General features: G+C 44.2%; 5 protein-coding genes and 1 non-coding gene across 12 annotated transcripts; 4 read left to right on the top strand and 2 right to left on the bottom strand.

Moving 5' to 3' along the window:
- The first annotated feature begins 2,603 nt into the window (after nucleotides 1-2,603).
- On the top strand, nucleotides 2,604-7,671 carry LOC120641918 (transcription termination factor MTERF8, chloroplastic-like). Of its 3 annotated transcripts, none has more exons than XR_005662445.1 (3): nucleotides 2,604-3,738; nucleotides 3,814-3,905; nucleotides 4,959-7,671. XR_005662445.1 is itself a non-coding variant. In XM_039918237.1 (2 exons), the coding sequence occupies exons 1-2, from the start codon at nucleotides 2,711-2,713 to the stop codon at nucleotides 3,836-3,838; spliced, it is 1,053 nt and encodes a 350-aa protein (XP_039774171.1). In that variant the 5' UTR covers nucleotides 2,605-2,710; the 3' UTR covers nucleotides 3,839-4,243. The 3 variants fall into 3 exon arrangements, 1 of the variants encoding a protein (XP_039774171.1); XR_005662447.1 differs by having other exon boundaries at nucleotides 5,224-7,671; XM_039918237.1 differs by lacking the exon at nucleotides 4,959-7,671 and having other exon boundaries at nucleotides 2,605-3,738; nucleotides 3,814-4,243.
- Nucleotides 7,672-7,983: 312 nt separating this feature from the next.
- LOC120641902 (ATP synthase delta chain, chloroplastic-like) lies at nucleotides 7,984-9,981 on the top strand. Of its 2 annotated transcripts, none has more exons than XM_039918218.1 (2): nucleotides 7,984-9,065; nucleotides 9,640-9,981. In XM_039918218.1, exon 1 carries the CDS (start codon nucleotides 7,999-8,001, stop codon nucleotides 9,025-9,027), a length of 1,029 nt encoding a protein of 342 aa, XP_039774152.1. In that variant the 5' UTR covers nucleotides 7,984-7,998; the 3' UTR covers nucleotides 9,028-9,065; nucleotides 9,640-9,981. The 2 variants fall into 2 exon arrangements, with proteins under 2 accessions (XP_039774152.1, XP_039774159.1); XM_039918225.1 differs by lacking the exon at nucleotides 9,640-9,981 and adding an exon at nucleotides 9,263-9,437.
- A 377-nt stretch (nucleotides 9,982-10,358) lies between these two features.
- On the top strand, nucleotides 10,359-10,430 carry TRNAW-CCA. Its single transcript has one exon. It is a non-coding gene; the product is annotated as a tRNA-Trp (tRNA).
- Nucleotides 10,431-10,562: 132 nt separating this feature from the next.
- LOC120641930 (pentatricopeptide repeat-containing protein PPR5, chloroplastic) lies at nucleotides 10,563-12,965 on the top strand. Its single transcript, XM_039918257.1, has 2 exons — nucleotides 10,563-11,035; nucleotides 11,497-12,965. The coding sequence occupies exons 1-2, from the start codon at nucleotides 10,706-10,708 to the stop codon at nucleotides 12,667-12,669; spliced, it is 1,503 nt and encodes a 500-aa protein (XP_039774191.1). The 5' UTR covers nucleotides 10,563-10,705; the 3' UTR covers nucleotides 12,670-12,965.
- Nucleotides 12,966-13,039: 74 nt separating this feature from the next.
- On the bottom strand, nucleotides 13,040-15,978 carry LOC120641935 (tRNA (carboxymethyluridine(34)-5-O)-methyltransferase-like). 3 transcript variants are annotated; one of them, XM_039918277.1, is made up of 3 exons: nucleotides 15,711-15,978; nucleotides 14,030-15,098; nucleotides 13,040-13,434 (listed from the first exon to the last, which is right to left on the bottom strand). In XM_039918277.1, exons 2-3 carry the CDS (start codon nucleotides 14,974-14,976, stop codon nucleotides 13,350-13,352), a joined length of 1,032 nt encoding a protein of 343 aa, XP_039774211.1. In that variant the 5' UTR covers nucleotides 14,977-15,098; nucleotides 15,711-15,978; the 3' UTR covers nucleotides 13,040-13,349. The 3 variants fall into 3 exon arrangements, with proteins under 3 accessions (XP_039774211.1, XP_039774203.1, XP_039774218.1); XM_039918269.1 differs by having other exon boundaries at nucleotides 14,030-14,976; nucleotides 15,711-15,955; XM_039918284.1 differs by having other exon boundaries at nucleotides 14,030-14,976; nucleotides 15,703-15,954.
- A 760-nt stretch (nucleotides 15,979-16,738) lies between these two features.
- LOC120641949 (membrane-anchored ubiquitin-fold protein 3) lies at nucleotides 16,739-20,153 on the bottom strand. Of its 2 annotated transcripts, none has more exons than XM_039918306.1 (3): nucleotides 19,703-20,153; nucleotides 17,897-18,064; nucleotides 16,739-17,231 (listed from the first exon to the last, which is right to left on the bottom strand). In XM_039918306.1, the coding sequence occupies exons 1-3, from the start codon at nucleotides 19,833-19,835 to the stop codon at nucleotides 17,176-17,178; spliced, it is 357 nt and encodes a 118-aa protein (XP_039774240.1). In that variant the 5' UTR covers nucleotides 19,836-20,153; the 3' UTR covers nucleotides 16,739-17,175. The 2 variants fall into 2 exon arrangements, with proteins under 2 accessions (XP_039774240.1, XP_039774233.1); XM_039918299.1 differs by having other exon boundaries at nucleotides 17,894-18,064.
- Between the last annotated feature and the right edge of the window lie 2,120 nt (nucleotides 20,154-22,273).

A 22,273-nucleotide genomic window follows, 5' to 3' on the forward strand; every position in this document is an offset into this window, starting at 1 on the left:
CAGTACAAGTTATAGGATTAAGAATACTGATGCAATCACTGCTTCAGCTGCTGCCTTTCCTGAACTATGAGTCTGTGCTTTTTCTCAGCTAGGTGAACATGCTGTATCGGCTATAGGATTAAGAATATATATAATCACTGCTTCAGGTGGTGCCTTTCGTGAATTATAGAGTCCATGAGCTTTTTCTCAGCTAGATGAACCTTCTGTATCAGTTATAGGGTTAAGAATGTGGATGTAATTCTCTTAAAAAAAGAATATGGATGTAATGACAAAATCAGGTGCTGCATTTCCTGTTGCTGTATGTCGAAACTCATCTGAGCATCCTCATGATAGCTTCCATCAAATTATTACCCAAGAAAAACAGGTTGATTTTGTGTCATGTGGGTGCCCATTCTGCCTCCAGAAATTTAAATTATGCTTGCTTCAGTTCGGAATTTGTGCGAACTGATTACTCATGTTGTGGTTAAGCATGTACCTTGTTTGGAAGATCTTCATTTGGTTCTCGGTTGCAGTTTTCTTGCTTCATGCAGCTTACTAGCTTGTGTCCAGCCTATCTGTATAAAGATAAAGGATGTTTTTCTCCTAGTCTAGCTGTAGTGCAGCTAACTTATTTGATAGCAAATGAATTTTTAGATTTGACTGATGTGTTGCTGGTATGTATTATGGATTCCTTGTAATATATTCTCAACTTCGGCAACGGTAATGGTGTCATTATTTTGTCTGAGCCTTAGGTTTCACTATAGCCTGAATTTACTTTGTCTGAGCCTAAGGTTTCACTATAACCTGAATTTACTTTGTCTGAACCTAAGGTTTCACTATAACCCGAATTATAAGTGCCATTCTGTTGATGCATTTTTTAACAATATTAGTTGCACCCCCAGGAGTTACAGAAGGGGATCGTTTGCCACTTGTACAGCATGATGCTGTATGAATTGCCTGGTATGCATATTTGTTTCGAAATGTAATTCTTTATGTAGAAGCTTCTCTACTTTTGTTTGAACAACTGTATGAATCTATATGGAGTACTTTAGTCATGACATATGGTTTGTTTAGCTTCAGTAGAAAAAGAGAACTTGGCACAACTCATGTTCTCTTGGAGAATCTTATGCATGTACTGATAGTCTCCGGATCATTAGGCACCTGACACCAAAATGTTTAAGTCAAAGTGTGTCGATGAAAGGAAGAATGCAGTCTGCTCCCAGGCTGGCATTTGTTGATATTTTTATCTTGTTACATGAATTCCCAGTAAAATCTGGTTTCAGGTCTTGTGTTTTGATCTATACTGTGATATATCTCAATCAGTTAGATGACATCATGACCTGATCGGTTGTCTGCTGTTCCTTGGTGAGCCTTACTATTTTACCTGAACCTCATAGCTGATGGATCTATTACAAGATTCATTAATATATATTATCAAATATAGATGTATAGTATGCTTATAAATACTGGTACAGTTGTACCATATGATTAGTGCTGCTACCATTATGGTTTCATTACTACCTATGACAAACTTATATGGTTTTACAATAATTCTTCATTTTAGGACTTTGCTACCTTTTTGTAGCTTTAGTTGACGCCATACTTCCCATGTCAAGAATCTAGAATTCTAGAGAAGAATGCATTTTCATGAACTTCAAGTGCATTTTCTTTTCAATCGTAACATGGCATAGATTAACTCCAGTGTGCTGGTATTTCACGGCTGTAGTTGGGCATGGTTAGTTGACTGAATAAGTGAATATTCCATTGAATTAGTTCTTTCAATATGTACTGGCACACTTGTCTTATAGACTTGCTACTTTCTTTTTCTGAGCGGTTGCTTGGTTTTTCATGTATGGTCTCTGGCTATTTTGCCTAAAGGATAACTTGACCTAATTGTGTGCTTTGGAGAAGGCTATGCTCATGTCTAAGTCTTCATGCACTTTGGCCTTGTTTAGTTCCCTTCAAAATTCCAAAACATTACAAGATTCCCCATCAAATCTTTTAACGCATGCACAAAGTATTAAATGTAGCTAAATAAAATAACTAATTATACAGTTTGTCTATAATTTGCGAGACAAATCTTTTGAGTCCAGTTAACTCATGGCGGGACAATAATTATCAAATATAAATAAAAATGCTACAGTGCTTTACACCCAAAACTTTATGTATCTAAACAAGACCTTTGTTCAGTTGGTTTGCCAGCCAACAGTGTTTTTCTCTCACACCAAATCAACATCAGCCATCAATCAGCCAGCAGTACTTTTTTCTTATAACAAATCGTCACCAGATACAACCAGCTAAACATAGTGATGATGAACTTCAACAGCATATTATTCAGATCTGATAAAGGTTGGCTGCAATTGAAAAAAAAAAGTCAGATGTTTATTGGTTGCTTCACAAGTAGATAGTCAGGAAGCAAGGTAACCATGGTTATTAACTTACCTGCAGTCCTGAACCGCATATTAAACGTCTTTTTTTCTTCAGAAACCGGGTTTATATTTTTTTATAGAAATTTTTGATAGTTTACATCGTACGTCTTACAAAAACATCTTTGAAAGAAAAAAGGAGATTACAATCGAGCCCAAGAAACTCCCTGTTGTTCCCGTCTCTATGCCCGGTCGCGGGCCCCGCCGCTTCCGCCGAAACAGTCCGGCCCAAGCGAGCTGGCAAATATCGGGGCCCACGCGAGCGGCGAAAAGTGCTCGCCGCCGCCGCCGCCGCCGCCGCCGAAATGCTCACCCTCAAACAGCGCCTCCTCTCCGCCCTCCGCGCGGCCGCCTCCCTCCACCGCCTCTCCTTATCCACCACCGCCGCCGCCACACCGCCCGTCGGATTCCTCGCCGAGGAGTACCTCGTCTCCAGCTGCGGCCTCAAGGCAGCGCAGGCCCGGAAGGTCTCCAAGTACCTCTCCCACCTCAGGTCCCCCGTCAAGCCAGACGCCGTGCGCGCCTTCCTCGCGGGCATCGGCCTCGCCGAAGCCGACGTCGCCGCGGCGGTCGCCAGCTACCCGTTGCTCCTCAGCGCCAAGGTGGACACAACCCTAATCCCCCGCATCGGCCAGCTCCGCGAAATCGGCCTCTCGCCTCCCCAGATCTCCCGTCTAATCGCCGTCACGCCTGAAGTCTTATTTAGCCCCGTCAAGATTTCCCGGCTCGCGTTCTACCTCTCGTTTTTGGGATCCTTCGACAGGGTGCACTCCGCCCTAAACAGGAGCAGCTACCTCCTCCGTTCAGACCTTGAGACTGTTGTCAGGCCCAACATAGCATTCCTGCACCAGTGTGGCCTAACTGACGATGATATTGGCAAGCACTTTTTAATGAAGTCGAGGATGCTCCTAACGCAGCCACAGCATCTGAAGGAAATTGCAGCGCGTGCTGAGGAGCTCGGCGTTCCACGCAATTCTGTGATGTTCAAGAACGTCATGCCTGCCATCTACAGCTTAAATGCTGGAAGGCTCAATGCGAAGCTCAGTTTCCTGAAGAAGGTTGTTGGATGCTCTGAGGCCGAGCTGGGCAATCTGATGCGCAAGATGCCGACAGTTGTAACACGTTCAGAGAGTAAGATAGGGCGCATACTGGAGTTTCTGAAGGTGGAGGTTGGATTGGAACCTTCATACGTCTTGCAGAGACCAGCAATCCTCGGTTATAGCATAGAGAAGCGGCTAATGCCCCGGCATTGTGTCTTAAGGATTCTGAAGGCAAAGGGGTTTCTGAGCAAAGAGATTGACTTTTACACAGCAGTTTGTCCAGCGGAGGAGAGGTTTGTGGAAAAGTTCCTTCTCCCTTATAACAAAAGTGTTCCAGGGCTCATAGAAGCTTATGCTGCTGCTTGCAGAGGCCAAATGGCCACTGAACTATAACTGTGAGATGCTGAACTAGAACTGTTGGATATCAATTCTGCCTTGCAAGTTGGTATATGTTGATGCGGTAAGATGTTACATCTCTTTCGCTTTAGACAGGATATCTGGTTATCAGAGTACTCATTCTGTTATCATGCTTGCATGCTGATATCTCTGAGGCGTTTGAAAGAACTAAGTTTGATTCCCTGCTAAGTTATTATATGCCTGCCAAATCATAGATGTGAACTTGCTGCTGAATAGACTGTAGTATGCAGTCAATATGCCTTATGAACTTCGATTTTCGAAATGTAACACTGCTCATTGATATCAGTTCGGTAGAAATATCCTTCTTTTTTCACTTTCTTATTTGTAATGGATACTGATTCTGTTTATTTATTTATATATAACCAATAGGGTTTTGCCCCTCCTGTTTCCCTCAAAAAGGAAAAACAAAAGAAATATCCTTCTTTGTGAAGCGATTTGCTTTATTGCTTTTTAGGAACTTTAGTTTAACATTTAGACTGTAACAATAGCTATTGACGTGCGCCAGCTGTCCAGCTCTATGCTTGTTCTTGTTGCCACTGTTGCTCTTGAGTTGGAATTGCTGTTGTTATAGCTCAAAGGGGTGTTTCGACTCCTGTTTCCATCCTTTTTTCTGGGACTACTTTCCATAGTTGTAATTTCTTTCATTCTATAATGCAAGGCAGAGCTCCTGGCATTATTTGGAAAAACTTGAAACCTTGGCTAAGATAACCTGGGATGAATGATGAGTACTTAGGTTAATTAAATTTCCATTTCAGTGAAACATTTATCTAATTTTGTTTGTTTGGAAACATTATCAGCCAGGAAGATCATTTAATTAGATATTGTTTGGTTGGGTGCATAAGGAATTTCAAAATTTTGAAAGGATGCAAAGGATTAGAGGAGCTGTGAAAGGTAGTAGGCTTTTTTTGGTTTCATTAGGTTAAGGATTAGAGGGGATATGGTTTGAAAAAGAACAGAAAATAATTTATGTGGAAACTTTGAGTTAAAGTAACCTAGAAAGAATGAGGTGTGGTGCAGTCCACGGCCGCAACGCTCCTGCTGCCGAACACTTTCGGTCGAAACAATTGACTAACCCACCTCGCGAAATGGTGGGCAGGTGGAGTTCCTGAAGGTTGAGGTTCGATGGGATCCATCCTTAGTGCATCGTGCGCAGACCGGCAATGCTCTTCTATAGCACACAGAACCAACTTGGCATTATGTCATAAAGGTTCTGAAGGCGAAGGGGCTTGTGAAACAAAATATTGACATGCATAATGTGGTTTCCGCATCATAGTTCAGGGAGGAGATTCATAGAGTGGTTCCTAGACCGTTGCAAGAAGAGTTTCCAGGGCTGACAAAGGCTTATGCTGCTGCCTGTGCAGGGCAAGTTCCATAAATCAAACCCTGACTGATGTTGAAGGTCTATTCTACTACCTCGGTAACAAACTGAGTTGATACATTGACATGTTAAACCATGCTCACTTCAGTTTGGGTTTCTGGTGTCTTGATTACAAATCATGTGTTCAAGCCTGCACCTAATGTCTCTGAAGTATGAAATATTTGGATTGCCTGATTCTGCTTTCCAATGCTTTTGCCTTCCTGCTTTACAAACCCTACTGAATTAGCTGGCTTCTTGTTTGGATATAGTACTTTCACAATAGCTGCTTAATCGAAGTCTTCATGGTACTAAGTATGAATTCAGAGTTCCTGTTAACATATTATCAATCTTACTTTGTGAATAGCATGCAGGAGTGTTGGCAACATATTATCAATATTACTTAGTATGAATTCAGAATTCCTGTTAACATATTACCAATCTTGACATATTATATATGTATGGTTAATCTTTTCTAAGTTACAGTTTTATTATTTTGTTGGTGAATTCTGGGATTTGTTGAATATTGGTTTCCGATGGAATGCAAGTGCGGTGAGCTCACATAGAAATGGGGAAGGACTGAGCTTCGCTAAGTTGTCTTGGACCGAGGGTTTATTGGTACAGCTGACTGTTTGCCCTTTACCAGCTGGACATCAGCCTTAGGTCTCGTTTGTTTTTTTAAGTTCACATCGAATATTTAGATGCCAATTCAAATATTTAGATGCCAATTTTAATTAAAACTAATTGCATAAGTTGCAATCAGGGCTCTAGACGAATCTGTTAAGTATAATTAATGCATAATTAGTGGATGATTATTGTAGCAATTAGTGGTCAAACTATGGACTATGAAAATATTTTGTAATAAGTTTATGTTTAGTACTCTTAATTGGTGTGTAAACATGCGATGTGACGGGACTTATGACTTAAACTGAAAATACCAAACTGGGCCTGAAAAACAAACAGAAGGGTTGATTGAATTAATGCTGATTGGTAAGACTGTCCAGGTTAGGTTGGAATGCGGGCATACTGTCTGACTTATCAACACTTGGTCCGTTAGAAAACCTACAACATGAGTTCTGCTCGGTCCTAAGACAGCAGATCAACAAAATGAAATGACTAAATCCTTGAGCTCAATTCAGCTTTGTGCGCGCTGTGTCATGGACTTGTTTTCCTTTTCAAAAGAAAAAAAAGGTATAAATTTGTGTTTGCTGACCGAGGCGTCGAAACGGTGACCGCTAGTCCGCAATACTCCTCCCATGACGGCGATCCGACATGGGAGGGAGCTTTGTCTTCTAGGCGACGATGTCGAGGTGAGATCGACGTCGCTGCAGAGGAATAAGTGCCTCCATCCTTCTCGTCATGATGGCGTTGGCTCCGGCGCCATCTTGAGGTACGGGTGGCTCGACCTCTCTAGTTCTGTCTTCTACGACTACTATAGGAGGGTCTGCTCTGGAGCCCATAGATATGTGCCGCTCCTGCTTCTTGTGGCGGCGGCCGAGCCCTTTGTTGTTGGAAGAGAAGGCCTGGTGCTGGGTTTGTTGGCGTGGTGGTGTGTGTCCATGGTTCTTCACGGCGTGTTTTGGCGGCTTGCCATGGCCCTGGACCAGGTGCGCGTGGGGTGCTTCCCCGGCCGCTGCGCTACATCGGGTTTTTGCTCGTCCTTTGGGGCGGCTTCTTTTGTGGCTCCTACTAAAGCTTCGGCGATTTGGCGCGCCCTCCTGGTTTCTGGTGGTTGTCGCCGTCTCCAGCGGCGGAACCAGAAAATTTTTGAAGGGGGGGCCAAGAGGCTAAGCCAACATATGGCCATGGCGGCGGCCGGTGGCGTTACTGCGACGTATGTATGTCTTCAGTTCGGCTGAGGCGTCCGTTAGTTTGTTATACCATTGCAAAAACGATTCAGAGTCTATGTGCCATGTCTGCGGCTAGGGGCGAAGCTACCTCTAAAATTATCATGGTGCAACCGTTAAAGACCATAAAAAAAATTAACAATACATGGTAAATGCAAGTCTAGCTAGTGCTAAATTTTTCATTACCCTGGTGCATCGGTACCAGGCAAACTGTACGTAGCGTTAACCCTGGCTGCGCCGCTGCGGCTCCTCCTAAAATAGCTCTGGTACAGTTTTTTGATGAAGTAGAAACTGAAGTTGTGTTAAAAAATTGTTTCCTAAAACGGCTTCAGTCGCCTAGGATCATGGTAGCCGCGAGAAGCCACAATTTTTTGCTCGCAGGCAAAGCCGTTTTATGGCTTTATTCACGGCTCCCATGATAAAATCATTTTGAAAATGATATTTTGATAGAGCTTTCATCAAAAGTCGGTGAGGAAGCTATGCAAAACATACTACTTTTTGCTTGTAGTTATTGCCTCTTAGACTATGTACTTGATTTTAATTGAAAATACAACGTGAGCTACTAGATATTGAATTTGTTGTAGAATCACTTATCTAATTATTTGTTATATACTGCAAAAAAGAGAGAGGTTCAAAAAAAAATTTCAGCCTTAGGGGGGCCGTGGCCCCTGCTAGCCCCCCCTGGTTCCGCCGTTGGCCGTCTCTGGTTCCTAGTGCTAGCTGCAGCTGCGAGGATGCATGGCGGAAGCTGTTGGTGGCAGGCACAGAGCTCCTCTCAGTCTTGTTTGTATTTCTCTTATGTGATAGGGGTTTTTGTGCAAAGTTGGTGGATACCTGTCCTTCCTGTCCTTCAGTATCTGGAACCGTGCTGTTTGTTTTCCAACTAATCTAATACAGGTATGCTTAATAAAAAACCATTTCCCCCTGCGGCCGCTATGGCGCTATCTATGGTGTCGGCACGGGCGCACGACCGTCCATCCGTTTCTTATCCACCTCATCCCACCCCCGGCCACACTTCTCCGGCCACGCCACGCCACGCCACGCCCTCGAGCCCCACCGCCGTGGGATCCGGCGGCCGCCGCATCCCGCCCGTCCGCTCCCCACCCCCAAACCCCTCTTCCCCCATCTCGCCCTCCCCAAACCAAAGCCAGGCCAGGCCAGCCAGCGAGAGCCAAGCCGCACTGCCTCCCCGAGTCCTCCACTGCCACCGCCCGCTCCGCGACGCGATGGCCGCGCTCCGCCTCGCCTCCTTCACCCTCCGCCCGGCCTCCGCGGCGGTATCCCCCTCCTCCGGCGCGGCGCCGCGGTCCGCCTCCTTCGCCAGTGCGGCGCGGGGGCTCCCCTCGCTCCGCCTGGCCCCGCCCCGCCGCCGCGGGGACCTCGCCAGGCCCCGCGCCGCGGCCGACGCCGCGGCGGAGGGCTACGCGACCGCGCTGTCCGAGGTGGCCGCCGAGAACGGCACCCTCGAGAAGACCGTGTCCGACATGGAGAAGCTGGAGAAGATCTTCGCCGACGAGGCCGTCGCCGAGTTCTTCGACAACCCCACCGTGCCGCGCGAGGTGAAGGCCCAGCTCATCGACGAGATCGCCAAGTCGTCCGAGCTGCAGCCGCACGTCGTCAACTTCCTCAACGTCGTCGTTGACAACTTCCGCGCGGGCATCGTGCCGCAGATCGTCGCCGAGTTCGAGAACGTCTACAACGCGCTCAGCGGCACTGAGCTCGCCACCGTCACCTCCGTCGTGCAGCTCGAATCGCAGGACCTCGCGCAGATCGCGCAGCACGTCCAGAAGATGACCGGCGCCAAGAACGTCCGCCTCAAGACACAGCTCGACCCGGAGCTCATCGCCGGCTTCACCGTGCAGTACGGCCGCGACGGATCCAACCTCATCGACATGAGCGTCCGGAAGCAGATTGAGGAGATCGCCTCAGAGTTCGAGTTGCCCTCCGTTGCCCTCGAAGTCTGATCCGGCTTTAGGCGTCAATCCTCGCCCTTGAAGCCTAGGTCCATCCTGCTCCCCCTGCTCTTCTTCTGTATCATTCTCTGGTTGAATGAGTGATGAATACTATATAACTGGATTCCAGGATTCGTATTGTGCGCTTGCCTTGGCTTCCTAGCATTGTGCATAATTTGAAGACAAAGTGTATAGCTAAGTTCTGTGTCATCTCCGCAATGTTGATAGATGTTCTTTCATATTTCAGACTTAAGTGGAGACATACAAGGAAGAAACTACTTAAAATTGGTTCTAAAGTAGAGAAAGTGGTGGAAATGGTGAAAATGTAATGATTTTGTGCAAAGCCTTGGCATAATCTATGGTGTTGATTTGTAAACATAAGTAGCTTATAGCTTCAATGAACGCTAGGTGCGATGCGATTACACACTTTGGGTGGGAAGAGGAAGGTTCAGAAATCAGAATGCCTAAACGAGTAGAATAATTCAGATCATATAAACACGAACGCCCCAATTGCCAAACTCGGATCTTCCAGACTTGCACCCAACTGTTCTTGAGCTGCAGAACTGTCAATTTAATTTTTGCCGATTGCCAATCTAAATTTGAAGTGGTTATTCATCTTTGCAGCTGCTACTCTCTGGGAATTGTGAGAATCAAGTGGGAATGTTGGTCTTCTCCCCGTCAAACCTGCAGATCAATGGTGGTGGCTCAAATACATATGGACGGGCATTCTTTTCTGCATCTCTCTTTCCATTTCTTGGCGGGGAGCCTATGCAACTCTTTTTCCTCCTATTTTTGTGGTTGGCGCTGTAATATGTTTAAAACACGCAAGTATATAAGCTGAGTTTGCTCCTCCCCTCTGAAATACATACCCGCTGATAGTGCTGCGGTTTGAGGAAGTTAGTATAGGATGCCTGTGAATTGTTGTCCTTGTCCACCGGGAAATAAGATCATGCCGCGTCTGCTTGCTGCCTTGCGCTCCGTAACTATGCCGCAAAATGCATCAGGTGCTCACTCTGGTGCCTATATGTTCGTTTGAAACTACCGAGTTTTGTACGGGCGGGCACGCCGGCAATTCGGCCACTCGTGTGTCCTCGTACCGTGGTTGGTGTCTTCGTTTGCTGCAACACTGAGCTAACGACGAAGGCGTGCACGAAACTTGCCAGTGAATAGTGACGCTTAGCTGATATTTGTTCCGGGGTGATGAGTCACAGTGATGCTTAGCTGATATTCCCCTGCACGCTGTGAATTACATGCCCAAAGCAGCAATTCCACAAACAATTGCGAGTTTGAACGCGGGGGCTGCTATTGGTATTTCTATGCTTGTTATGGAGAGATGACACTAAGGATCCGTGGCGCAATGGTAGCGCGTCTGACTCCAGATCAGAAGGTTGCGTGTTCGATTCACGTCGGGTTCAAATCCCCGGTCCAAACGGATCTTATTTTATGCTTAATTTTCCCGTAATTCCTCTAATCTCAGCCGTCCATTCACCGATCTCAACCGTTCACATTCCACTAGTCAAAACCCGCCTCCCCTATCCGGCTATCCCCTTCGCTCCCCCGCGGCGGCCCAACCGGCCATCCCAGACACCGCGGCGGGAGCTCCTCCCCTCCCCTCCCGGCGCTGCGAGCTGTGCGACCACAGCGCAATCCAATGCGAGACTAAGCCCTACCCTTCCTTCGATCCAACCCGATGCTCGCGTACTCGAGCACATCGAAACCATGGCCGCAGCGCCACCCGCCGTCCCCGAGCCAAGGCGCGGGCGCCGCCACCGCCGCCGCGCGCCTTGTAGCGCTGGCGGCCAGGAGCAAGCGGCGGGGCGCGGGCGCCGCGGCGGCGGAGGGGGTGGACGAGGCGGCTGAGGCGGCAGAGCTGGTGCGCTCGCTCCTGCGGAGGACGGGCGGCGGCAAGGAGCGGCTGGTCCCGGTACTGGACCGGCACGTTCGGGTGGTCCGCACCGAGCACTGCTTCCTCCTCTTCGAGGAGCTCGGCCGCCGCGACGCATGGCTCCAGTGTCTCGAGGTCAGCACATGAATCGTGTACTCATGTATACTTACCCCTGGAGTTATTGTGGAAACTTGAGCATTGCAAATCTTGGGTTAGAAACTTAGGATTGGTCTGTGGGTCATGAACTCGTGATGATTCATGAACCACTGTTTCTCTCTGTATGTGGGTAGTATACTGGTTCTAATTTATCTATCAAGAAGATGATTCCAGTACTCAGATCCTCCCAGAGAACGAAGGACTGCACTTCTCCATGCTATTTAGCTGCTGAATCTTACCACGGGTGGCATTCTTTTCTATGCCCTTCACTGATTCTCTGTGAACACCAATATAATCACAGAATCATTTAGCCATATTTTAGTTTAACTACTGATTCCATATTGTCGTGTTTTGCTAGGTTTTCAGATGGATGCAGAAACAAAGGTGGTATGTTGCAAACTTTTTTTTACTACTGATTCCATATTATCGTATTTTGCTAGGTTTTCAGATGGATGCAGAAACAAAGGTGGTATGTTGCTGACAATGGCATCTACTCCAAGTTAATATCAGTAATGGGAAGGAAAGGCCAGATACGTATGGCAATGTGGCTATTCTCTCAGATGCGGAACAGTGGGTGCAAACCAGACACTTCTGTGTATAACTCTCTTATCGGTGCGCATCTGCATTCCCGAGATAAGAGTAAGGCTTTGGCGAAAGCTCTTGGCTATTTTGAGAAGATGAAGTGTATAGAGAGATGCCAGCCAACGATTGTGACATACAACATTCTTTTAAGAGCTTTTGCTCAGGCTGGTGATACCAAGCAGGTAGACATCTTGTTCAAGGATCTGGATGAAAGTATAGTCTCTCCTGATATATACACTTACAATGGAGTGATTGACGCATATGGGAAGAATGGCATGATCAAAGAGATGGAATCTGTGTTGCTGCGGATGAAAAGCAAGCAATGCCGTCCAGATGTGATCACGTTCAATATACTCATAGATTCATATGGACGAAAGCAGACATTCGATAAAATGGAGCAGGTGTTCAAGAGCTTACTGCGGTCAAAGGAGAGGCCCACCCACCCAACGTTTAATTCCATGATAACAAATTATGGGAAAGCAAGGCTCAGGGAGAAAGCAGAATCTGTGCTTGGGAAGATGGAGGAATTGGGATTCAAACCAAACTATGTGACGCAGGAATGCCTCATCATGATGTATGCACATTGTGATTGTGTCTCAAGGGCCCGGCAGATATTTGATGAGCTCGTCAACTCACAAAACAAAGTACACCTGTCTTCATTGAATGCGATGCTTGATGCCTATTGCATGAACTGCTTGCACACAGAAGCAGATCGGCTGCTGGATACTGCACTTCAGAAAGGTGTTGTGCCCAGTGGTTCCACATACAAGCTGCTCTACAAGGCCTACACCAAGGTAAACGATAAGGTACTTGTGCAGAAGTTGCTCGAGAGAATGAATAAGCAGGGGATCGTTCCGAATAAAAAGTTCTTCCTGGACGCTTTGGAAGCATTTGGCACCTCTGAGAGGAAACCCAGGACATCATCAGCCGCAAACAATGCAAGCAAGCCAAGTGCAAATTCTGCAGGCAATTCAGAAACAGCTGCTTCTATCAAGCCAAATTTAAGCGTTTGGCAAGTAGCTGCTACATAGGCGGCCCGTTTGAAGAAGCTCGTCAAACTGCCTGACATCAGAAAAGAACACATTCGATCTACACCAGAAACCGTTAAGTGTACTTTGAGCTATATGGGCAGTTGCTCAGATGTTCCTCCTCTTTCCCTATCGATGAATGCTTACACCTTTCATGCTTCGGCAAAATCTTGTACACTCATTATGTGGTTATATCAGCTTAGGAATTTTTGCCTCGAGTTGGTCGTTGGACATCACTAGAATTCATGTTGTCTGTATTCTACTACTCTTCATTTATTACAGGTCTGTCATTGCTGACATAAAACGGCGAACTGGAATGGCATAACTGATGCGTAACATGTCCATCATGCGATAGTTCAAACGACAGGCTGCATTTTACATGAAAGAACCGAAATTCATCATATATCAAAACAGTATAAGCAATCATTCACAACGTCAATAAGAATGACAGAAAAGTTTCTACAAGTCCAGATGGCCCTCAAAATTGGGCAATCTGACGTAAGATAAGACTTAAATTGCGATGCTGAACAGGCAAACACTCATTAAGTATCGAACAAAAGGTTGCTTGAGTCGGCGGTCAGCCTCAGACATTTCGAGCTCAAAACAGTGAGTTTGCCTACCACTGAGGTTCCCATAAATACCAGCTTCAGATGACTTCTTCTGCCCATCCCTTTCCCTGCAGCTCAAAGCTTCTTGACAACAATGCACCAGTTGGATTTGTCATAGAACTGGTCAACAATAGCGGCGCTCTTTATTCCAAAGACTAATCTGAAATTAAGAAATTAATGATATGAGATATTCTGAATCAAAAGAACTGAGATATAGGCATACAGCAAAATGAAAATAATACATGCTTATGAAGTGCAAGCGGCATATTCTGTTTTCTTCTCTACAATGACATTTGCACTTACAACCCTGATAAGACAACCAAAGTGACAGGTAGCGACCTGAATGCCATAGAAGTATAAAGGTAGCCTTTCCGGATTACCTCTAATCAAATTACTCAAAAAAAAAAAGATTACCTCTAATCAACAAAGATTCAATAAAAGAGTACAAGACAGCCAGCCAAATTTCAATGTCATCAAACTGCTTGTAACAGGTGGTATCATTCTTTTTAGCCATTCCATTTTTTGGCGGCCTTTTGCAACTAACAAACATATTTATATTGATCAAGACAATAGAATCACAAATAAAACAGCAGAATAACTCAAATCAAAACCCTGAGGAGGAAAGCTTCTATGAGGCATCACTACTATGGTGTATTGGTGACACAAATGCAGGATGTGACTTTATGCAGGTACTTAAAAACAAGAGGGGCAGTAAGTAAACTTCTTTGTATGAATGAAGAGTAAGAATACTCTACCTTTGAAGTTCTCCTTCAACAAAGACATGATAATAACGATTGTAGACCACCGTGCCCTTCTTCTCATCTTTCTTTGCAAATCCGCTCTCAAGAGCAGCAGCAGATGCACCACCAATTTCAGCTCGGTGAAATGGTAGATGCCACGGGACAAAGTATTCCTGCTGGTTTTTCTCATTCCTATCAGCATTTGAATTACTACAGGCCGTAATGGTCTTATCCTCAATGCCATCATGACAGTTCTTCAATCGGTCATCTGCTTGATTCACTACACCAGCATCTTCATCGGTTTCTGCAATGCTTTCCAGAAGACTTGCAGATTGACTACGTATTGGAGGACTGCTCTGATCAACCCACTCTTCAATGTACTTCTCACAAAGGGGAGTCCACTTGTTGAGCAATGACTTGTCTTCCTGCTCCCTAGCCCAGACTGTGATGAGCACCAGACCACCTCTCCGGACAACACGGATTAGCTCTTCTATGGCCTTCCTCCGCCTATCATCAGTGCTTAGATGATGCAACACAGCAATTGAAATCGCCGCGTCACCAAAATTATCCCTGTACGGGAGGTTGACAGCATCAGCGACCAACACCTCATGTCCTCTCCCAGCACATATCTCAATAAGCGGAGGGCTTATATCACATCCTATGAAGAAACAATCAGGGTTGAAGCCCAAATACTTGCCATTACCACAGCCAGCATCCAGTACAACCGACCCTGGCCTCAGGGAATTCAAGAATTCTGCAACCTTGGGCCATTTAGCAAATCTTGTTGCACTAAAATGAGGAGCTATGGCATCATAGACATGATGCACATACTTCGTCTCAATTTCTGGAGTGCACTGAACACTTGAGGAGCAATTGCGATTTCCTTCAGCAGACACCCTATCCTGAGCCCCAATCAAATCATTTGGCCTCATTGAATTGTTGGTGGTAATATGTTGATACATCTGCTTCCAGCAAAAAAAAAAAAAACTGTGCCGAAAGCTTATACTATACGGATTAGAAGCATGTATAGTTCTATTAAAGTTTCTTGCTGTTATCCCCGAAAATACCTGTACCTACAAGCCCTCTGTGAAAAGATATACGAATTAGCCTAACCAGTTTGCTGATGCATCAAATTTGATTAAAAGATTAAATTACCAACAAAAAACAGTTTAGCTTTGGTTCAACAATGGCGGTCAACAGATAAGACAGTGGGGGAGAAAAGTAGCATCATGCGGCAATAGTAACATGAGTTTTTTTTTCAACGAATTGTAACAATAGAGTTGCTATGGGTTCAGACCTTCAGATAAACTAGCTTTACAAAAATACAAGGATTAACCCCATCTAGAGTGGACTAAACCATGTGTTCGCTGGGATTGGATTAGTAAGCCATCACCAGAAGTAAATTTCATATGGTGTAATTTTTTTTGACAGCCTAAAGTACATACTTATAGCACATAATTGAGTACCGACAACATAAATTGTTCATTACTTGAAATTGTTCAACATATAGATAACAGATATACTAAACAGCCAACATATCAAAGTGGTAACGTCTGAATAAATAGAGCATAAAAATCTAACGAGTATTCAAGTTTCAGAAGAAGAAAAAAAAACTCACTGCATTGCTGCTAATTTTTCACAAATTCATAAGTAACTTGTAATCACAAATTGTAATGACATATTTTCACCTAATCACCTTGGTTCACTTCTCAGGCTGGATTCTTGCTGTGCACGTGTGCGGCGGCCCTGTGCAGCACGGCACCCCTGCGGCCCTGCGCGGCTGTGCCTGCTCGGCGCGCGCGAGGGCGCCGGCGACGAGCGCCGAGCGGCCGGGCGCTGGCCGCTGGCAGCTGGGGGCGCAAGGCGGCGGCCGGCGGGGGCACGGCAAGCTAGGGCAGACGGCGACTCGGCGAAGGCACGGTGTAATCGGAGACGGGAAGGCCATGAGGGCGACGCCGGTCTGCAGGTCTGGAAGATGGATTTTGGGCCGTGTGTGCCTATGTGGGCCGGCAGTGGTGGATGGGAGATGGGTTGCAGCGAGTTTTTGGCTAAAAGAGAGATTGCGACTATAGTAGCCCGTTTGGTTGTATCATTTCTATTTTTTTGAATTATGTACATAGAGTATACTACATATAAAAAAGTTTATGAAAAATAAATTATTTTTTCATAAAAATAAGTTCATAAAATATCCACAAAAAATATGAAAAACAATTATGTTGATCAAGATTTATGACCCGCTTTTCCTTGGGATCTCGGTCTTTGACATAGCAACATATGAGAAACAATTATGCATTCAATATTTTTTCTACCCTGAGCTCCACATACGGCTAATTAGAGGTGGTGAAAAAGAGGGCATCATTTTGCTTTGGTGAGAAATTCAAATATAAATAGTGACCCGAGAGGATAATTCAAGAGCCAAGCTATATTTGCTTTTGAAATAAATAAATCCAAGTTTCTAAGCAAGGAAGGCTAACGGATCTTCCCAAACTTCAATTATTAAGATTGGTTGGGTAGACATTCAGAAAGTTCACAGATCCATGTTAATCCCTCCATTCCAAATTGTTGTTCATTTGACTTTTTGGACTCTAAGTTTGACCACTCGTCTTATTCAAAAATTTGTGCAAACATTACAATTATATATGAATAGGTCGCATATGTGTTGAGACTAATAAGAACCAATCACTACTGTGGTCAAGTCACATTCACCGATTCACTCCCAAAAAATCAATGCAAAATCATAACCCCCTATTTTCCTTTCCCAGAACAGCATACATTACTCCTTTTTTCGAGTTACATACATACATGAATACAATATTTCTGTTACACGAGACAAAGAGACAGCTAAAAAGAATCGATATAAAGTCAACGTAGTAGGAAAGAAAAAAGAAGAAGAAACGTTTTTTCTGTTTTGTGACATTACAATTTATACAACAGGAAGCATCCAATCCTCCATTCCCGCTTGTTACAACATGACGATCAGAATTCGCCCTCCAGAAATCTCCATTCCAAGGCATATTTGTCGGATATTTAGTATATACTTTTGGGATTTGAATGGCTTCAAGAATTGGATGTCAAAATGAATTCACACTCATGTGAACACAACAAAGCGGATGCAAAATCCTAGGACTACACAGATTGTACAGCATCAAGCAGGCGTCTTATCAGAGTATGGTGCATCCACATCTGTTCTGCTTGGGGGAATTGGCAAGCTGCTTCTCTGCAAAATTATAGGCGAACAACATGTTAGAGGTATGTTCAGAAGTGTCAGAAGTAAATCACATTGTAGCTTTCAGCATAACAGTTGAGATAATATTAAACCACAAATAGGAATTATTCAGTAGGCATGTCTATTAGTGGGCATGTATCATATTATTGCTCAAACATCCATCACATCAAGTTGGTACGAGTGCTAGCTTGGCAATTCTAAGTGCCTCAAGAATTGTTGCGCTGGAACTGATTAATGCTTGTCTCGTGGGTTCTATGTTCGAAAGTTTGCATATCTAGGCACGGTTAATTGTGATACTAGTGCATGCACCCACATGTACCCCAAAACAAAGTAAAAAAGAAATCCTGCATACAAGCAGATCAGCTAGCTTAATAACTTGAATATGGGTGTATTGCTGGTAACCACAAAACTACTGAAACTAAAGGTCTAGATTCCCATTGAATAACTGGAAACATCTTTCATGTTGTAGTATTTAATCAGAGGTGCCCGCCTAGACGCGTTCACTACCATAAGATTTTGAAAGGCAGTATGTTCCAAACGCTGGAAGTTGGTCACAAAGTACACTTCGTTTCAAATGGAAATAGAAATATAGGTCCTCCATCAAAAGATCCAAGAAAATGATATGAATAAAAGGCTGAAATTGTCGGCAATACCACTGTTTTTGTCAGCTTGTGGAGGTCGCACTACTACATGCATTGTAATTACACCTCCTGGGACCTCTCCTACTGGAACACGGGACTCTGCAAGTGTTCGGTTATTCTCCAGTATCCTTCCGGCATTGATAAGCTTCAAGTCATTGACAGTTTTTGGAGCTATATCCTTATCTGTTAGCAGAAATGAAAAGAACAAATTACATTCAACATTTAACAGAGCAAGTAAGAACTAAGAACAGCAGGCATGGATTGCAGAAAAGAGAATTAGCATGGGGAGAAATAACTAAATGTAGGTCGAGATATGACCACACAGAAAGTTTCCAGCATAATCAGGATCTCAGAGACAGAAAATAGAATGTGCTAATGCACTATTCCCAGATTGAAATGAAAAATTGCTAATTTGATGCAGATTCCCTTCAAATAGATTACTGGCAATGAGACAAGGAATATATCATGTTCAATTGTTCAAGATGGTTTGCATCGTATGGTTGGTCGACAAGCGCAGGCACGTGCAAGCACACATTGCTTTGTAGTGAACGCAGTATAGTTTCAGATATGATTCAGTCAGAAAGGCTTAATTTTTTACTTGATCTAGACCTTGGTTTGAATGTAAGAGCAGCTTATGCAAGTAGTTCATGAATTCATACCAAGGGAAGTTCTTCAACAAGTGGAAGAATCAGAGAACTGTCATTACTTATAGATTCATTATCAGAATTTAGATTTGCAATTCTACTGATGAATAGTTATTATTTTTATCCAATGTAAACAACTTATTCAATAGTACATGATTGACTATTATTTCTGAACATGTTCCAAAATGGCTTCTGCAGGCAGACATAAGATGCTTTAACTGTTAAGATGAAAACTGCTGCTTAGTGCATAAGTTGTGTCTGTCAGTAACTTTCATGTCCAGTCCATACTGACTAACATTCTTAAATGTTGGCTGACATCCAGATTATTTTTTATGTGATATACTATTTAACGAAGCCAAGGTTCAATTCAGAAACAGCACATATGTCTAGACGATTTCACCAAAGCCACGAGAACCAGAAAATTTAGAGTTAAGAATTGATTGTTTGCCCTCATCCAATAAGATGAACAGATAACATCATAGACTAAAATATTAGCCAGGTGTGTATTCACGGTGAAAGGTTGAACTGTTGAATTTCCCCATTAAAAACTTTCCTTAGCGCTACCAGAGCTCCCTTGACAAGTTGACATACTACAGGAGAGTAAATAGTTAAAAAAAAGATAGACAACAATTATTAACATGGCCATGTGTTCTTTGCATCTTTTACAGCAAGCAAAACAAGGGACCTTATTTGTCCATCCATCCCACCAATGGTTTGTTATTCAACTGTTTCCAAAAAAAAAAACTCTATTTCACTCTTCTGCCAAAAATTGGCAATTGTTTTCACAATCGAAAGATGGAATAGTCAGTCATGGGATGCTGCAGAAGCTAATTAACGAATATTGCATAGCCAGTTGTAGGATAATGCTGAAGCTAATAAATGAATAAGGCATAACCAGTTCTAGGACTTAGCTGAACAAGAAAACTGGAGCACTACTCAATTGACCATGCATCCAGGAAAAAAATCAAGCATGACACGAGCACCATACGCCACAAGCATAAGAACAGGCGGTTGCAGGAAGGCTAAACATGAGCACAAAGTGTAAAAGAAGCAATACACGATCCAGGAATCTCATGACACGGCGAATACTTCTGCGCCTAAAATTACTAAAGCATCCTTATTTTGTCAGCAGATCGAGACGGAGCACATGCGGGCGCTACCAATCAATAGGCCTCACCTTGCGGCCACCGAGCGAGGATGAACTCCTTGAGCGCGGAGACTGTGGTGGAGGGGTCGTACTTGGTGGGCCCGATGTCCGTGCCGTCGAAGAGCCGAAACCTGACCTCGATCGGCTCCTTCCCGCCGGCCATCTCCTTCCCGCCAGATCGCCGCCGGCCGGCCGCCCCACCTCCTCTTCCCAAGATCCACGAAGCCCCGGATCAGAGGCCCATAGCAGCAAGGAAGCAGCAAAAAAATCCACAGAAACACGCGAAGGTGAGATTTTGACGACGAATTCTTGCTTCCGCGTGGGGTGAAAGCGAGGGGACGGCGACTCGGTGGGGGAGGAGAGGAAGACGAAAGAGCCACAGAGAGAGACGGGGTAGTGGGCTTCCTCCTCTCGGTGTATTGACAGATACGCCCAAGTAGAAGTTTTTAATTGCGGTTTTGGCATCGAGCCATGGTGGAGTGTGAAAGCGAGAGGCGAGGCCGAGGCCGAGGCCGAGCGGGGAATTCTAGGCGCGGCGCGAAGCGGGCGGCAGCTGGAGGAATAATCGATCGCCGGAATTCGACGTCGGCGATGTCCTCTATCTCTTGTACTTTGACTGCCCCCCGTCTCTCGTCGGCGTCTTCTTCCCTGTTCTGTACTACTCCAGCAGTCATGGTTTTTGGCATGTTATGTAGAATATTTCTCTCGTCTCTGCTTCTTCATTGGTGGTCCAGGTATTTCAGCATAAACAGTTGAAAAGTACACATCATAATCCAACGCTCAGTTAAGATGCATTGCTTTGGGAGAAAGATTTTTAGACGGAATCCAATCCTATCTTGCCTATGCGGCTATGCCGGCCGGATTTTAGACTGATTTCTTTTTTTCCGTCGTATGTTGACTCAGAATGAGCTCTCCCTGAATTATGAACTGTTGCAAGAAGGTTAACCTAGACACTCCGAAAGACGAAATGGTCAGAAAATATAGAAATTTGTTCTTGATCGCAACGAAATGGCCGTCCATGTCGCGGGACAGGTGGTACGAAAGCATGGAGCAGCACTGCAGCAGACGCATCTCCTTCCATCTCCAGAACCGCCACACGTCTCCTGATCCCGATGCGGCAATGCCTCGTGTGTTCTTGAGCATGGCGACAAGCAGTGTATATTTCCTGGCTAGCCAAGCCAAAGGCCAATCAACTTCTGCATTCCACTGGGGAATTATCATGAGCTGGCCTGTGATGGTTGGCTATTATTCTAGGCAACCAACGCAATCAGAGTTCGGCGCTGCCATTCAGATCCCGCAATGAACTTAAACTTGCGCACCAACCAGAACAGCTCAACATATATTCCGTCCAGTTTTCCAGGCAATCATCATCAGCACAAAGTCACAGCTACATGCAAAAAGGAACAAAAAAAAACGTAATAGTCAAAAGAACGTAGCATCCAGATTAATTTTAAGGCGAAAAGTTCAGCAACGTTCGATGCTTAATATACAAAGCATTTCAACTAGTCGTTGTTGCAGTTCGCTCAGGGTGTCAAATTTTTCAAAACTGGTTAGTGATGTCTTATCTATGGCCATGGATTAGGATAACCTGTCTCGAAAGTGCTGGATGAATGCGCTCTTCTAGGACTGAAGGTACGGTAGCTCGGCGACGTACACCAGCTGAACATCAGCCAAAAGAGGGGATTATGACGTGCTAACCACACTCGTAAAATGAAATGACTAAACGGCATACAGAATTGAAGCTGGTGCTTGTCAGGTATGTTCCGATTCTAAAAAAGTTATGAGGACAGCTGAGACATGAATTGTGCTGGACACGAATGATTGGCAACGCCCTCGAGGCCTGATGGAACTGAACCTACACATCTCAACAGCTAATTAGAAGTTATTTTTTCATGGAAAAAATTCAATTTACTCCCCTCAACTATAGCCAAAATCTGGATAACCCCCTAAACTATAACTTGGTTCAATTTACCCACTAAACTATACCATTTAGTTTATTTTATTCTCTAATACAATTTATCTTTTTTGTTTCTCCATACACAAGTTGAATTTTAATTTCAAATTTTGCAGAGTAGTAGTGGACATCACAATACATATTTAAAAAAAGTTTTATAATTTTTCCCCGTTAGTTTTCATATAATTTTGTACTCCAAGGATTAATTTATTATTAAATATTCTAACCTATCGAAATAATAATAAAAAATATGATTTATTTTTTCTAACATGCGTTATGGTGCGTACTATTATGCTATAAAATTTTAACTCAAAACTCCACCTATGCATGGAAAAATGAAAAAAAATTATATTAGGGGGTAATTTGAATCAAATGGTATAATTTAGGGGGTAAAATGAGGGGAGTAATCCAGACTTTGACTATAGTTGAGGGGAGTAATTTAAACTTTTTCCTTTTTCATTAAGGACTTACTATTTCTGAGTCAAATCAGTGACGTGTTTGCTACCAAATAGGTCATGATAGTAGCAGTTGGTGTATCATTAAAGAAAATTTTAAAGTCTGATAGAAACAAGTTTAGAGTACATGATGATGACAAGAGTGTCATTGCACTTCCCAGCTCTGATTAAGCTAGGAACCTGCAACCTGGA

Source organism: Panicum virgatum, chromosome 1K, assembly GCF_016808335.1.
Source record: "Panicum virgatum strain AP13 chromosome 1K, P.virgatum_v5, whole genome shotgun sequence".
NCBI lineage: Eukaryota > Viridiplantae > Streptophyta > Magnoliopsida > Poales > Poaceae > Panicum > Panicum virgatum.